Source organism: Lepidochelys kempii, chromosome 3 (genome assembly GCF_965140265.1).
Source record: "Lepidochelys kempii isolate rLepKem1 chromosome 3, rLepKem1.hap2, whole genome shotgun sequence".
Taxonomy (NCBI): Eukaryota; Metazoa; Chordata; order Testudines; family Cheloniidae; genus Lepidochelys; species Lepidochelys kempii.
This window is the reverse complement of record NC_133258.1, coordinates 105,361,490-105,379,188: the sequence shown is the minus strand read 5'-3', so window position 1 is coordinate 105,379,188 and position 17,699 is coordinate 105,361,490. Positions and strand designations below refer to the sequence as shown.

At 45.6% G+C, this 17,699-nt stretch overlaps 1 protein-coding gene across 6 annotated transcripts in view; it reads right to left on the bottom strand.

The window, feature by feature from the left end:
• Positions 1-2,645, bottom strand: part of ARFGEF3 (ARFGEF family member 3) — a 124,598-nt gene extending 121,953 nt beyond the window's left edge. For 5 of the 6 annotated variants that reach the window (XM_073337434.1, XM_073337435.1, XM_073337437.1 and 2 more), the window contains exon 1: positions 2,311-2,645. In XM_073337434.1, the coding sequence (XP_073193535.1) occupies positions 2,311-2,395 (85 nt within the window). In that variant the 5' untranslated portion in view covers positions 2,396-2,645. Of the gene's footprint in view, positions 1-1,895; positions 2,049-2,310 lie in introns of those variants that run through there. The other variant, XM_073337436.1, reaches the window with a different exon arrangement.
• Positions 2,646-17,699: the final 15,054 nt, after the last annotated feature.

Here is a 17,699-nt window from a genome sequence, read left to right as displayed (position 1 = left end):
GAATTATTGTTCCCAAACCTGACTCCTATCAATAGCACTGACAGTTAACTTACAACTTATAATTTCAAAAAATTCTCTGTGGGCCTCATCCTGTGTGAGGTATTGAGTGCTTTTCTCATTGTAGGGAACCCTTCTAGATGTCAGCATGGTGACATATACAGGACCCTGGAACAGGGTAGTCTATCTACAAACTTGCACCAAAACAGCAGCAGCTGTGGATTAGAAATGATTTAATTATTTCAGTCCAAGTCTGTGTGCGGACACTGTTCCAAAATCAGCTTGTATTAGGTGAATTGAAATATACTGTTTCTTTTGTTTTTTCAGTGCAAATATTTGTATTCAAAAATAAAAAGAAAGTGAGCACTATACACTTTGTATTCTGTGTTGTAATTGAAATCAATATATTTGAAAATGTAGAAAGCATCCCAAAATATTTAAATAAATGGTATTCTATTATTGTTTAATCATGCAATTAATTTTTAAATCACTTGACAGCCCTTGTATAGATCAACCCCACCACTGACTTATGTTGCTTGAACTCTCTCTCGAGTCACAACCTCTCTCTGAAAATTTGTGTGCAGCTCATTACACTTGGTTCATTTTCACTAAAACAGGCACTCGTTTTATTAGGTAGTTAACAAGGTATGTGCAGTGAGGTGCTCTCAGAACTGACCTCTTACCACAAATTAGTGGTTGAGAAGTCACAGTACAAAAAAGTTGCATTGTAACAGAAAGCACATTCATCAAAGGACACCTTATGTATGAGCTCACTGAGAACTAAGAAAAAATACTTCCAATGTACTGTACTTGGTATACAGCCCAACCAGCCTTATCCTTGTATGGAAGATATATATTTTTAAAGAATTCAGTGTTATCGTAGACCGAATGGTTGCATGTTATTAAAACAAGCAGTGGTTCTGCAATCATCTTGTTTGCTCAGCATCTCTATTGCTGGCACTTTAGACTAGTAAAATATTCCTTCTCTTTCCAGTGAAATAACTTAAGGGTCTACCAAATCTTACTCTCAAAGAAAGGTGTTAATAATTCCAATGTGATCACCAAACACACAGTTCCCTTAATATAAACACTAAAAAAATCCATAAAATATGCTTACGGTGGTTTGAGTCTGGAAAGGGGAAAACTACATATCAAATGAAAAGCAAATGAATAGCTGTTTATACACGTATTTATATTGTGCCACTCACAGTCCTGTCTAGGTACCAATATGAAAATATGGATTTCCTCTGAAATCACTGGGCTCTAGCAAAGCACGGTTTGGCCACACAGGGCAACCTGTACTTTTAAAAATGACATCAGATGATTGAATCACAACATATACATTTGAGGGATAAGAATAAGTAACCTGCCAATGAAACGTAAGTGTATTCATTTTTTATTCTCTCTAGTTTTAACATATCATGTGATTCACAGCAATTAGAATGCATCTGAACTTGAGATGATGATGCACTGAAAATAGTAAAATCAAAAGCATTTTTTTTTTTTTTTACAAAAGGGACATTAGCTTGAGAGATGAGTAATTCCTCTACCCAGAAGTACTGCAACCTCAACAGCTGTCCTCATTAAGTCATTATATGTCCTTTTCAAATTTCATTAGCAGTAGTTAACAGCCTTTCATATGTTAATAGCTAACCCTATACAGTCTATGCTGGACCAGGTCAGCTCCCCAGTGCTGTGTCAACCAGGCACTCTTTGGGTCATTCCCTTCTGAACAGTTTTACAACGAAAGCCTGACAAAAGAATTTACTTACCTGGCAACTAAGGCAAATGCAATAAACCTAATTTCAGTAAAACCAGTGATGCTACAAGTGCAAGGAAACTGCCTGCAGTGGGCTCACATCAGCCTTCCAGCAGTGGTGAACCACTGAGTCACATACCTGCAAGCTCATATATGCAGCTCGAAAAACAGATCATTAAAAGCAATCCTACTTAAGCCTGTCTGCGCCCCGGCTGGAAAAGGAAACACTGCAGACAGCTCGGCTTTCCTGAACGACTGGAGCTCACGCTGAAGACCAACAAATCGATAGCAATATGTACGTTAGAGCCTCCAAAGGGGGGTCGGGGGGAGGTAAAAATACTTTAGCACAGCTATGGCTTGGGGTGCCTTTAAATCAATGGGGGAAAGGTAGAGATTTCGCAGGCACCGCGCGTGCACGGGGGGCCGGGGGGGGGACACTGCAAATACATTAACAGCGTATCCATAATGGGAGCCGGGCGAAGCAGGGGGCTGCCTGCGCTCTGTCGCGGGGGCGGGATGGGGCAGGCGCCCCCTTGCCTTGCCCGCTTCCTTACCAATGGCCCAGCCGCAGCTCTCCTTGATCGCTTTGTGTTTGTTCCCCGACGCCTCCTTCTGCAGCTTCCTCAGGATTTCTTCCATCTTGGCTCCGCCAGGGACGCTGCACCCCGCGCCAAGGAGACGGCGGGGCAGAGAGCGGGGCTGGCCCCCGGGCCCGGCTCTAAGCGGGGACGGGGCGCAGCATCCCGCGCCGGGCGCGCCGCTGCTGTGGATGAATCACGCTGAGCTCCATGACGGAGACACGTCATGTGCCGCCGCCTCCCCCCCCACCCTTGCCGGCTTCCCCGGCGGGCAGGTCCCTGCGGTGCCGCCGGGCTGCGGGAGGCGGCGCTGCGGCCGCGAGGAGGCCGAACCCTCAGCCCCGCCCGGCGGGGCTCCGGGAGAAGGTGGCCGAGGATTGGCTGGCCGGGGAGGGGGCGGCCCACGCCCGAAGTGCGGGTCTCTCCGCTCCAAACCTAGGGCCCTGTGACTAGGTGGCTCAGGGGCGCGGGGGGAAAAGCCGGCTCTGAGGCACAGCCGAGGGCTTGCCGGCAGCACAGCCGCTTCCAGCCACTCCCTTGACGCCTTTGAGGCGCGGTGGGTGCTGTCCGAGGGTCTCTGCTCGGTGACCCCGTCCGGTTCCCTCCGTCTGACCCTTTGATTGAGGGGAAGAGGGAGAGACCCAGCCCCAGCCCTTGCCACTGTGGATACCATCATTACTGTCATCTAGGAGGGGCCCTTTCACACCTGAGTGGACGTCCTGTCCTCCCCCCACCCCAAACTGCCCGCCCTGCAGCCATGCCCATATTGTCGGGCGCTCTCAGGAGAGGAATAGTTGGTGACACCGGGCGTGGCCCTAGGTAACTCGAGGGAGTGGAAGACCATGAGTGTCGAGGAAGCCCCCCAACTCTGGGCCCAGGCAAGCCTGAACACTTCTCTCCCCTGAAGGCTGCTGTGTTATACATTGCGTTTGCTTTTGTTTTGTTGCATAGTTTTGTTTTATCTTCTTTGGTGATTTGTGTAAATGTGTTACGCAAATAAATTTTTTTCTGCTTCAAAAAAAAAAAAAATAAAAGACAGCACAGCCCCTAGCCACAGTGAACTGTCACAACGCTTGTTGCCATTCCCTGCGCATTTCCAGCCCAAGGTGGTCGCCTCCTCTTGCCGTCCCTGTGTGCGCCAGCAGCATTGAAACGCTCTCCCTGGAGATTACTTAGGGCACTAAGAAACCCCCGGCCTGTTTTCATTGTGCATTTAGGGTCGCCTAACCCTGCTGCCTTTGATGTCGGTGGCCAAAATCTCACCGTTTTCAGTGGGATAAGGAGCAAGCCGTAAATACCTAACAATTCCCTGTTGTGTGCTTGCGGCATTAGTTTAAAGGAATAGTGTCCATCTTGAAACCATAAGTTGTAAATAAAGCATAAAAATGCCCATACTGGGTCAGAGCAAAGGTCTATCTAGCCCAGTATCCTGTCTCCAAGTGGCCAATGCCAGGTGCGTCAGATGGAGTGTACAGAACAGGGCAGGGCAATTTTAGAGTGATCCACACCACTGTCTTCCCCTCCCAGCTTCTGACAGTCACGGGCTTAGGTCCCCAAGCCTGGGGTTGCATCCCTAACTGTCCTGGCTAATAGCCATCAGTTGACGGACCGATCCTTCATGAACGTATCTAGTTCTTTATTAAACCCAGTTTTATTTTTGACTATCACAACATCCCATGGCAATGAGTTCCACATGTTAATTGTGTGTTGTGCAGAGGTGAAAGTAAGCCGGTACGTCCCGGTACGGCATACCGGTAAGAGCCAGTGAGCCGTACCAGGACCGGCTTTCCAAGAGGGCAATTTAAAGCCCTGGGGTAGTGGCAGTGGGGCTGCGGCGGGGATTTAAAGGGCCCTGGAGCTCCAGCCACTGCTATCCCCACCCCCAGGGCCCTTTAAATCCCGGCCTGAGCCCTGCTGCCTGAGCCCTGGGGTAGCAGTGGCAGGGCTCTGGCGGGGATTTAAAGGTCCCCAGAGCTCCAGCCACTGCCACTGCCCTGGGGCCCTTTAAATCCCGGCCTGAACCCTGCTGCCTGAGACCCAGGATAGCGGTGGCAGGGATTTAAAGGGCCCTGGAGCTCCAGCTGCCGCTATCCGTCTGGGGCCCTTTAAATCCTGGCCTGAGCCCTGCTGCCCGAGCCCTGGGGTAGCAGCAGTGGTGGGGCTCTGGCAGGGATTTAAAGGGCCCTGGAACTCCAGCCCCCGCTACCCTCCTGGGACCCTTTAAATCCCCGCCTGAGCCCTGCTGCCGAAGCCCTGGGGTAGCGGCAGCGGGGCTCCGGAGGGGATTTAAAGGGCCGGGGTGGGAGTGGCGGCTGGAGCCCCAAGCCCTTTAAATTCCCGCCTGAGCCCTGCTGCCCAGTCTCTGGGGTTGGGGTAGGAGTTGGGGGAGGGGGCGCTCTGGCAGGGATTTAAAGAGCCCCGGAGCTCCAGCCACCGCTACTGCCCCGGCCCTTTAAATCCCCGCCGGAGCCCTGCTGCCGAAGCCCTGGGGTAGTGGCAGTGGGGCTCCAGCGGGCATTTAAAGGACCGGGACGGTAGCGGCGGCTGGAGCCCCGGAGCCCTTTAAATCCCCGATGGAGCCCGGTCACCACTACCCCAGGGCTTGGGCAGCAGGGCTCAGGCGGGGATTTAAAGGGGTCGGCGCTCCGGCAGCTGCTACCACAGCGGAGCCCCAGGCCCTTTAAAGCTCTGCAGAGCCCAGAGCCCCTGGTAGCGGTGGCAGCCGGGAGTCCCCAGGGCTCCTCAGTGATTTAAAGGCCCTGGGACGCCACTGTGGTAGTGGCAGCTGGAGCCCTGGGCCCTTTAAATTGCCCCCGAGCCCTGGGGCTCCCAGCTGCCTCTGCAGCTGGTAGCTCGGGGGTGATTTAAAGGGCCCTGGGCTCCCAGCTGCCACTACTGCAGCTGGAGCCCTGGCCCTTTAAATCAAGATTTAAAGGGCCCCAGGGATTTAAGGCCCTGCCTCTTCTGGTTGAGGCCACGCCCCCTTCTCAGGGCTCCGGCATACCGGTAAGTCCTCGAACTTACTTTTACCCCTGGTGTTGTGTGAAAAAGTACTTCCTTATGTTTGTTTTAAACCTTCTTCCTATTAATTTAATTGGGTGACTCCTAGTTCTATATTGTGAAAAGGTGTAAATAACACTTCTCTAGTCACTTTTTCCACACTGTTCATTATTTTATAGATTTCCATCATATCTGTCTCTTTTCTAAGCTGAAGAATGCTCACCTTTTCACTCTCTCCTCATAAAGAAGCCATTCCATACCCTTGATTTTTTTTTTTTTTTTTTTGCTACCCTTCTCTGAACCATTTCCAGGATTTCCTAGCCTGGGAGGAGACAGAAGGGGATGGACTGTGGCCGGAGAGCGAGCATGGTTGGCTGATCTCATGAGCAGAGCATTATGATATTTTCTGTCTTATTTTCTATCCCTTTCCTAATAGTTGCTAACATTCTGTTAGACTTTTTGACTAATGCTGTGCCCTGAGCAGAAGTTTTCAAACTATCTGCAGCATGTGTATTTATGTTCCTTATCAAATTCTTTCACCATCAAAAATCAATGTGTATTTTACCAATCTAATGGTCTGGTCACTGCTGATGTTCTTTGTTTACCTTGTGTTTTTTGCTTTGTTTGACTATGAAAATGAGTAAGGACAATTTCATTTGTTTATAATCAGTTTCACTGACATATATGTAGTGCTCCAAAGTTTGGGGTTGAAGCATTGCAAAGCAATGTTTAAGAAAGCTGTAGCTCACGAAAGCTTATGCTCAAATAAATTTGTTAGTTTCTAAGGTGCCACAAGTACTCCTTTTCTTATTGTTTCCATTGGGCATCTTTTAAAAGTTGTGTATACATTTGTCTTGGTTTTAGATTTTTTTAAAGTTTGTTTTATAGCATTTACTCTGGAGCCATATTTAGGTTACCATGTCTCTTTAAAATAATGAGTAATTTAATACCTATCTCTTGTATAACACTTGTTTTTTGTGACTGTGTTCTGTACTTGCAGGAGTCTGAATTGTTAGATAACAATTATTATTTTTTCACTCTAACCACTATGTCTATAAACATGCTCTCTCAATGATGTAAGCTACTCTCCCAGCTTCCTGCATTATAGCAACACACCAGTACTGCTATAATTCAGATACCATCAAGACATCTGTTTTAGAGGACTTAGATTTGACCTTTAAATTGCTGTGTTTAGTAGGATTTCTTTGAAATTTGGTGTGCCTCAGGAGGGTGCAGGGTAAGATTAAAGATGCAGATTTGGAGTCATTTGAGCCAGGAGTTTAGGAGATTTAAACCCCCCTCTGCCCCCAGAAAGCCATTTTTAAAAAATATTTCTAAATAATTTGTTTTTTTGCCTAGAGCTAAAGATCAAACTAGTTAAGTCCCAGGCAGACTGTGAAGAGCTACAAAAGAATCTCACAATACTGTGTGACTGGGCAGATGAAATTCAATGCTGATAAATGCAAAGTAATGCACATTGGAAAACATAATCCCAACTATAAAATGATGGGGTCTAAATTAGCTGTTACCGCTCAAGAGAGAGATCTTGGAGTCATTGTGGATAGTTCTCTGAAAACATCCACTCACTGTACAGCGGCAGTCAAAATAGCTAACAGAAGGTTGGGAATCATTAAGAAAGAGATAGATAAGACAGAAAATATCATACTGCCTTTATATAAATCCATGGTACGCCCACATCTTGAATACTGTGTGCAGATGTGGTCGCCCCATCTCAAAAGATATATTGGAATTGGAAAAGGTTGAGAAAAGGGCAACAAAAATGATTAGGGGTATGGAACGGCTTCAGTATGAGGAGAGATTAATAAGACTGGGACTTTTCAGCTTGGAAAAGAGACGACTACAGGGGGATATGATAGAGGTTTATAAAATCATGACTGGTATGGAGAAAGTAAAGAAGGAAGTGTTATTTATTCCTTCTCATAACACAAGAACTAGGGGTCACCAAATGAAATTAATAGGCAGCAGATTTAAAACAAACAAATGGAAGTATTTTTTAACACAACACACAGTCAGTCTGTGGAACTCCTTGCCAGAGGATGTTGTGAAGGCCAAGACTATAACAGGGTTCAAAAAAACAAGATAAGTTCCTGGAGGATAGCTCCATCAGTGGCTATTAGCCAGGATGGGCAGGGATGGTGTCCCTAGCCTCCATTTGCCAGAATGGGACTGGGCGACAGAGTTTGGATCACTTCATGATTACCTGATCTGTTCATTCCCTCTGGCGCACCTGGCATTGGCCACTGTTGGCAGATAGGATTCTGGGGTAGATGGACCTTTGGTCTGACCCAGTATGGCCATTCTTATGTTCTTATGATGAGGCGCAGCTCAAAATGGTCTCAATCTGTCAAGTTTTACACAAGGTAATACATGGCACCCATTAAATCTTTGGGGGACCCAAATTGAAAACAATATACACATTTTTACACTGCTCATGAAAAAACAGCTAAAAGGTTTCTATTCCCACCATTTTATATATATAAAACTTGGCTCTTGTAAGTGTTCTAAAATCTGAATGATTAATTAGCTTGCTTTGAAATTTGGTGTCCATTATAGAGGCACAGGGTAGCATTAGTGATCCAAATTTGGGATCATTTGACTGAGGGGTTCCTGAGTTAAAGGCCCCCTGAAAAACTGGCTACCTTCTCCTCTACCTGGAGAACTCCCTCCTGTTCATTAGCTCCTCTGACAACTCAGGAACTGGCTTTTTAAACCCCTGTTCTTCCTGAGTAGCCCCGCCCCCTGGCTCAGGGTTAATAGGTGCTAAAGGGCTTAGGGATCAAAGCCTCACTGAGAAGCGCTGAGCCTTGCCTAGCAGGCTGCTAGGCTTAGCACATGGCCCTCCAAACCAACAGACCACACTATATACTTCTGTAGAGCAGCAAGCACACAACAAACAAACAAACTTAAGGACAACAAACTCACCCCCCAAGAATCACATAGTCACTCTTTTACACAGAAAACTCCCCTGTTAGCTGCTCCTGTTCACTAGCCATTGAATAGAGAACCATTTCAGACACCGGTTCCATGGGACTACTACTCCCTCCTGTGAGTCAGCTAGAAGAGCTGAGACAGCATAATGTGGGGCAGTAAATTGTGCCCTTTAAAGAAATGCAGTAATTTACTTCACATCTGGAGTAAGGTTACCAGGGCCAAGGCGTATCCCACTCCTTTCCTTTCTACACTCACCTGTTCAATGGAAGGAGTAGCATGCATGCAGCATCTACTTATCCCCTATGCATTGGAACCCAAGATCTGGGGAGGCCTTGCAACGGTGGCTGCAGTCTGGCTTTAAATGAAAGTGTTTTAAGTACAAAGTGAAGGGATTTATGGGTATTTAAGATATGGAGATATGGATATTTATTTCTAACATTCATAAATTCATTAATAAGCCCAGCCTCTTTAGCGTTAATCCTCCCCCACACTTCCAAAACCCCCTGACCACCACCCAAACCCATCCCCATGTTGCCTTCCTCTCCCCTTACAATTACCCTGATTCTTCACTTCCAAAATGTATTCAGCCTGTTTGTGGCTGTGTGCTGAGGGTTCAAAGTTCATTAGACTGACTGTATTATTTGTTTTTGGAAGCACTGGCACCCACAATTGTCCTCACCACGCCAGAAATAAAAGAAGGCACAGTTTCTACCTCACAACAGGTGGGATCCAGAAAGGGACTTTTTAAATTTAGGTATGAGTCTTTATATTTAAACTTTATATTAAAAATATACACTTCTACACCAAATAAACATTTTATGTACAATTGAATCATATATAGCGTATTATATTATACCTCTCTCATATCTTCCACTTTGCTTTGGTTATAATGTTTGAAGAGGATTAAATTGCTTGTTGTCCATTTTGTTCTGTATAACTGGATGGACGGAGAATTGTGGTAGAAAGTGTTGGTGGAAAAAAGGCAAATGCTCAGTGTCACTGAACCTAATATTTAGGATCCTAGAAAATCATAGGAACAACACTAAGATCCACAAAGCCTGAGTTAGGTGTATAGGCTCCTATACAATGAATGGGAGAGATAGGCACCGTAGACCATAATGCTAGATGGGGAACCACCTAAAATAGCCAGTGAGAGATGCTGACCAGCATGGGCTACTTCTGAGGGCATTCTGCACCAAAAAATAAAAAATTTTGTGTACAGTGTTTTAAAATTCTGCAAATTTTATTTTTCAGATAAATGTGGAGGCTCTAGCATGGCTTTGGGGAGCACAGGCCACTGGTTGCACAGAGGTGGGAGATCACTGTGCAGCTCCCACTCTGGGACATGGACTCAGCGGTGAGGCTGCACCCAAACCTGACACAGTGCCGGGGCTGGGTTTGTCCCAGAAACACCCCAGGGCCCTGCCGCTCCATGCCAGGTGCACCAGGTGTGGGCAGGCAGGCTCAGCAAGGCAGGATTCAAGTGTGGAGGGGCTTAGTGTGGGGGGATCCAGGTGTGGGTTGAGAAGGTTCTGTGTGGGGCGACCTGAGTGCGGACAGCTCAGTGGAGGATCTGGGTGCGGGGGAGGGGGAATCTGGATGCACAGGGGCTTGTTGGGGGGTTCTGGGTGCAACGGTAATGGGACTCTGCAGGGAGGTCCAGGTGAAGGTGGTTGGGGCTCAGCAGGGAGGGGGTCTGAGTGTGGAGGGGATAGAGCTTGATGGGGGGTCTGGCTGTGGGGTCCAGATGTTGGAGAAGTGGGGCTCAGTGGGGTTGGGATCTGGGTGCAGGTGGCTCATCGGGGTGGTGGAGTTCAGTGCGAGGGTCTGGATGCATGGGGGGAGGGGCAGCTCCCTGTACAAGGATCCCTCCCCCTGCAGCTGAGTAGCAATGGGTGCAAGAAGCAGGGGGAGTTTGCAGAGCTTTCTGCAGCCAGGAGAGAAATTCTGTGAGTGGGTCTGACCCGGCCCCAGATACCATGCAGAGGAAGAGGAAGTGCCGTCCTCCCCAGCCAAGCCGGGACTAGCAGCTGAGCCTGGCGCGGATAGGAGCCACCAGCTGGGTCTTCCCCAGTTTTGCCCCCTGCCCCACAGTGATTTACCTCTCTGCCAGCTGCTCTGGGCACCCAAAACATACTGCTGGTGAGGGTCACATGACTGCTCTTATGGCTTCCCTTTGTTTCCCTGTCAGAAAGTCATTTTTCTGTGGGGAAGCAAAGAAATCTGTGGGGGACATAAATTCCGTGCATGCGCAGTGGTGCAGAATTCCCCCAGGAGTAATGGATGGTTCGTATCAGAGGCTTGGGGGAGACTAAGCCTTCCCAAAAAAGACTGACCTCACTTTGGAGGTGTGTCAGCCCGCTGCCTTTGGAGCTGCAGAAGCAAAGCTCCTTTGAAGTTGGGGGGCCACCAGCACCCAGACCATGGGCCTGCCCATGCTCTGCCACAAGACCCCACCCCTGTTCGGCCTCTTCCCCTGGGGCAATCCCCGCCACTCGCTTCTCTCCACCATGGAGAGGAGTGCGTGGGCAGGTGGGCCTCGGTGGAAGAGGCAGAGAGGAGTGAGCAGCGGGCAGGCAGGGAGAAGGTGGAGGAGGAGGAGCAGGGAGGAGGAGGTGGAGAGGGGGTGTGGGTGGAGTCTCAGGGGGCGGGACCATGGTCTGGATGCTAGTGGTCCCCCGACTTCTAGGGAGCTTCCGGTGCTTGCATTTAAGCCTCCTAAATGGAAGACTCATGCATCGCCTATGCTGACCAGATAGGTGTGGACAGAAGCCTTTCCCTTCTCTTGGATATGGTTGCCTGAGACTGGGCTGCAGGTAGGCACCAAGCTCTGCTAGCAATGGAGTTAAGAAGAAACTTTCCACAAGTGCAGATTCTTCAATAACTGCCTACTGCAGGGTTCTTGCACCTTCCTCTGACTTGTCTGCCACTGACCATTGACAAAGACAGGATAATGGGATAGATGGACCAATGATCTGATCCAACAGTGCAAGTCCTATCTTGCTATGCAATGGTTGCCATGATTTTAGCTCTCCATTATGTCTCAGCTTTGTTCTGGAGAGGTCACGTGCAGGGGGCAGCGGATAGTTCAGTCTCTGTACTTATTCACTGCATGGCCTCCTTCCTGACGTTGACTGCAAGGGAGCTAGTTGTGATCGTGATAGTGTTTTTATAACATGGAAACCTATCTGCTGGGGATGGATAGCGACCACCATTTTACCTAGGCCATAGAACCACCGTCAGATAAAATATTCATAATGAATAATTAATGGTAAATTTGTCCACTGTTTGCACACTTGCTTATTTTCAGGAAGCCAGTGATGACACTCAATTAACTCCAGTCAAATTTATGATACATTTTCTAGATTAATGCATTATAAGTGCATGAATTAATCTCTCTGTGGTCTTGACAGCACTGCCTTTTGCAGCTGGGGTCCCTGCTAAGCCACAATCTTTTCATAGAAGTTTATCCATGGAATCAAGACTCAGACTCATTTGCATTGCCGTCACTATCACTGCTGTTGGTTTTCCAGCAAAATGTATACTGCACAGCTGAGCATTTCTTCAGGACCGGTACAGCAGGGTGGGAGGACCCAGGTTCATATTCAAACCCTCATCCTATGCTTGAATTCTGCAACCCACTCCATGATAGTGGCTGGAGGGGAAAAGTCAAAGTAAACAATCATGTCCCTTTCCTAGCAGATAAGTTTTAGAGTGCCACGATGCTATGGTTTGCTGACATCAATGACGTAAGCCACTTCTCTTTCTTATCAGCCCAACAACAAATGAACCGGAGTCCATCAATCCTTGTCTCTGTTTACTATGGTAACCACATAAATGTGCACATACCATATCAGTTTCAGCACACTGGGAGTCAGTCCATGAGCTTATTGAATATGTCCTGTAAAGTACATTACATACAATGGACCAAATTTGTTTGCATATAATGGCTCCCTTCCACATTTAGCCCGAGTGGTCTGGAATGGCACAGGGGCCTTGGGTGGCAGGTGCAGAGAGGAGTCAGGTGGGAGAAGGGAAGGAATCCTCTGGTCCCTGCCATGGGGTGGCAGCATTGCTGCTCCATGGCTACTACTATGGCACACTGCGGCTGCAGCGGGGCCTGTTGCTGAACCCTGGCTATGCAGGAAACAAAGGCCAATAGGCCTGAATAATGGCAGATGCAACAGCCTCATCTCAGCTCCTCCCTTAGCACATGTTGACCTGTCCCTCGAGCCCTGCTGGACAGTGATGTAGGCGGATGCCATACAGAACTGGGGTCCATGGGATGCAATGGGAAGTAGCCCAACACCCATTGATTTCAGTGGAAGCTGGATGCCTGACTCTCTTAGATGCTTTTGGGAAGCACATCCTGAAGTGTTGCAGATCTTTTGCATTGCAGCACTGCAGACGATATTTAAGTCCCCGTACCACACCCAGCACTGAGCTCCTAAAGAGGCACCAAATATGCAAGTACCAATGAGGGGCATGATATAGAGTGGAAAAGTAACACATATTTAATATTTATTATTTATATGACTGTAATGCCTAAGAGTCCAGTTATGGATCAAGACCCTATTGTGCTACTGTACAAACATGACAGAGAGACAGGCCTTGTCCCAAAGAGCTTGCAGTCTAAAGAGAAAATGTTAAGTAAGAAGTAAATAACATTTGTGTCGCCTTCCTAAACACCTGAAAGACATTTGGGTCCAGATTTTCAAAAGAGCTCAGGCCAGGTTTTCAGTGCTCTGCACTGACAGCCAGGGCCAGGTTTTCAAAATGGCTCAGCATCCAGCCACTCCCATTGTGTCACCACTGGCCAGATTCTCAAAAGAGCCCAACACCCAGCATGCTCTGAGTGCATTGAAAAATCTGACCACATGTTTTGGTGGCTAAATTGGAGCTGGACCCTTTCGAAAATCTGGCCCGGATTGCAGATGCTGAGCTATTTTGAAAATCTGAGCCCATCTCTCTTAATTTTACTCTCTGTTGATTCAATAGAACCATGAGACTTTACACTAACTGAGGCTCTGTCCCCTAGACTGCAATGAGATCACGTGAGTAAAGAGAGCAGGACGGGGCCTTTGTTTTATATTTTGCATGTCTGAGTTTTGGCATAGGGAGGGTGCTGTAATTTTTACCGTGTTCAGGTAGGAAGCCACCATACACTCTGTTAGTACTCACTAAAGTTGTTCCTCCTCAGTGCTATTAACCCCACCCCTGCATAGTGCATGACATTTGTAAACCGAGAAAAAGCTTTGTAAAGCTAGTGGCACTAGGGTGGGGCAGGCAGCAGAGATTAGCAGTGTTAGCAAAAAAAATGTTTTGAGGTGGGATTTACCTCTATCTACTCAAATTAACTTTGCCTTGCCTTTATTTGTAGGTATCATTGAAGTCTGATATAAGGATATAAGTAATTGGCTAGATTCTCTGGCCTTGCTGAGCTGTTCTTGGCACAAGACCAACAGAGCATGGGAGGCAAAACAGGTGATGTCCTAGTAACTTGAAGAACTTCAAAGACAATTGAGAGAGGGTCTTGGGAGGGGGAATGAATAAAGGACAAAAGGCAGCACAAAAGACTTGAACTACACAAACAATCTACACAAATGTAATATTGGTAGAAGTCCACGGCACTGAAAACACTGCCAAGTGGGAAGGGAAAATGAAGTGAACCAAAGGACAGGGCTTGATAGCACAAGTGCTTTGAGCTGGGCGTAGATAAACTTCAACCAGCTGTCAGAGAAGTCACTGCACCTCCTAACCCATTGCAAAAACTCTATAGGGCAGGGTTGGGCAAAGGGGATGCTACAGCATCTCCTTTATCAAAAAGACCACCTAGGGATGAGGCCTAAGGGTCCAAATAACCAGCAGAGTGATGATAAAAGCCCTAAACTAATTCCCTAATAAAAACATTTCACCCGTTTCAAAACTGAGAGGTAGTAGGGTGCTAAAGGGATAATGGAAGTGTCTTCCCCCAAAAGAATAACATATTGGGCTGCCTTTCTTTCTATGATTTTATTATTGATATTTCTCTTATATGGCTTCACCTTATTTCTATGATTTTTTGCTGTATATATAGATATCCATAGAGAGGGATTAAAGACATAGGACTAAATTTTTCTTTCTGGTGCAATGGGGTAAACTCAGAGTAACCCCATTGACTTCATCTGGATAACAGAGCAAAATTTGCTCCTTGAAGCCCAATACTGCAGCCTTTTCTTATGCAAGTTGTGACAAAGTGGGAATGTTTTTAATGTTTTCTCTGAATACTGTGTGGGTGCCTCAGTTTCCCCTATGCATTTCTTAAGTATCTAGGTGGTGGGATAAAGGTGTGTGATTGTTGCAGAGCCCTAGAGGGCAAGTGTGATATGGTCTGCACAGGGAATGGCCAACACCCTGTCTCCTGGCAACTGATGGCCTGAGCCCCTCCCCTGAAAGATGCAAACTGAAGGTGTTGGAGAACAAAGAGATCAGGTGGCCTCCTTGCCCAGGAAAGAGACAAAGGCGAGGGGAGGGGCTGGAAGGAGTTTCAATTTGGAGCTAGCTGGGAAAATGGAGGGAGGCCCAGAACCAGGGTCTGGGCTCCCTACTCCCAAGATGGACCTGACTGAGGGGTCCTGTTCTCTGTACTTACAAGCTCTGTTTTAGACTGTGTTCCTGTTGTCTAATAAACCTTCTGTTTTACTGACTGGCTGAGAGTCACGGTGAATCGCAGGAAGTGGGGTGTCCAGGGCCCTGACACCCCCACACTCTGTGACACAAGTATTGTCATTAACTTCTAGGACTGCTTCTATTAGAAAGGGTTGTCAGATCAGGCACTGATTTATTACCAGTATTTATATATTAGTAGGATCCTGAATGGACAAGTCCAAATAGCTTCAATTTGAGTAGATCTGTGTTCAAACAGGAATCCATTACATCCCTAGTTCTCACACAATAAAATTCAGGTCACTGACAGAATTAAAAATGCATTAAACACAATTCTTTAGGTCCATTTACTATTTTTACACCTGTTATGGCCTTTGATTGAGAAACATATGCCTCTTGTTATCAGGGAAAAAGGGAGGTTGGAATGTAATAGCTGCTATTCTGTATCTGTCAGGTACTAAGGAGACACAGTCCAGAAAAGGTCCGGCAGGAAATGGACAGTGATTTACTTATTCTGTTTGTCTATGAGCAGGTTTATAAATATGGTTAAAATGTTAAAAACTGAAATGGTGTCAGGTTCCTTTTTAAAATAAAAATCCCTGTGAGACCAGAGATTTACAAGCCAAACTGCTTATGCATTATCAGACCTTGATGCTGAGTTCACCAGTGACCAAACCCATTATTTTATATCTGTAGTGACATAGGAAAATTGAAGTGAAATGCTGTTGTTTTTTTTTAAAGCAAATGAATAAAAAGCCTGTTTAAGAGTCGAAAACTTTTACAGAATATGGGCCAAATTTTGATCTGTTGCAGCAGTCTAAATCTGGAGTAACTTCATTGGTTTCAATAGCATAATGACAATTTTACCCCCTCACACAGATGTAATTAAAATAAGAATCTGGAATTTTATATGTAGACTTAACATTTAAAAATTAAAGCTTAAATAATTGCAGAAAGTTCTTACATAACTTATCTGCTCAAGATGCAGAGTCAAGGTTCTGAGAAAAATTCACATATGGCATAAGCAGGTGCATTTGCATTTACATAAATGGTGCTGGACATGCTCACGCCATGTTTATATTTGTCCCCCTGGTATTATTATTATTATCATAATTACTAATAACTAAAATTATATAATGAAAGTGGCTTCCTACTCTGATTTCGCTATTCATGATTTAATCAGTCCATTAATGGGCCTCACTGTGAAACATCTAAGTACCTTACAGTAATCACACCAAGCCCCTAAAACATTAGAAAATGTAAAAAGAAATAAATGTGGGTGTCAACTGTTATAGGTGAAACACAGAACCCTGAATTCAGAGAAAAAGCCTTTACCTTTCATGAATTTTTTAAAAAGTTTCTCTACCCACAATATTATAAAGTGGATTTGTCATTTTGCTTGTGGCCTATGGGTTCTACGAGACGTCATCAATATTCCAGAATGCGTCTAAGTATCAGATTCTGAGATGATCACATAAAGAACGCTTGAAGATCTGAAATGTGCTACCAAAGCTGGAGACAATTGGTTTTTAAAGAATGGTCCACTACTTTCATTGTGTAATAATAGTTTGTCTGAGAGAAGGACTGATAAAAATCACTTAATGCATAGGATTGATGGCAGGAGGTTAGATTGGGAAAAATAGTGATGGCATTAAACTCATACTAGAGTATCAAATATTTTGGTAAAATGATCATCTGTGTAATGGTTGATGTTGATTTTTAAATTATGTTCCAGAGTTAGCTCATCACTGTGATGAATGGGGTAGTTCATGTCTCTCAGAGTTCCTATTTCTGTCAATCTGCTGAGTCAGTGGGCCTAATTCTGCTCTATGTAGACTTCAAAGGGTTACTCTAGATTTGCACTAGTCTAAGAGACCAAATTTGTTACAGAAAGACTGCAGTGCACTGGTTCATATCTGATATGTGCTCTTCACAACCATAAAAGGTAAAAATCTTATTTTAAAGAGATTAGGCCTTAGATTCTGACGGGGCCACCAAAAAGTGCAAGGAGGTACCACACGCCATACACTACTATATATGGGGACATTATCTCACATTATCCTATGATGTGCAGATACATGACTTCTGAAATACTTCACAATGATAACATCAGTTTAGGAGACTGAGAAATGCATGTGTATGTAACCCACATACCATGAGTCAAATTCTGTCCTCAAATGCATGCACAGGACTCCCGAAAACAGAATTTGATTCCATGCACCTAGAGATTAACATGAAGAATCAGCCCAACAGCTTTCAGGTTAGCTGTGCAGTTACATGCTTGGAGAGTTGTCTTGGACACTCTCTCAAAAGATTCTGGTTTAAGTTTTACTGTAGGTTGTACACCGAGAAACAAAAGTGACCAATATACTTTAGTTTTCAGAAATGCCCTTATGTATTCATTATTTACTAGCAAAAGTCACTATGAAATCAATGCTCAATTATTATTGGCATACACTTTTGGAAATATCATCATAGAGAATGTATTATTCAGATTTCATCATGTTTGAAGTCGACAGTAATTGCCTTTAAATCACGGTCAGAAAATCCAATACTAAGTGTATATTGAACCACACAAGAGCTTTAACTGCATTAACAGCTCACTCCAAACCTGAAATAATATCTTTCTGCCAAGTACATTCCTTAGCAGGGCAGACGAACACCATTTATTTAATAATATTCACATATTTAAAAGATTTGCTTTGAAAATTGCTAATATTGGCCAAGTTTCGTGAGATGTTCATAGGAACAGCAAAAGGCATGTCCTG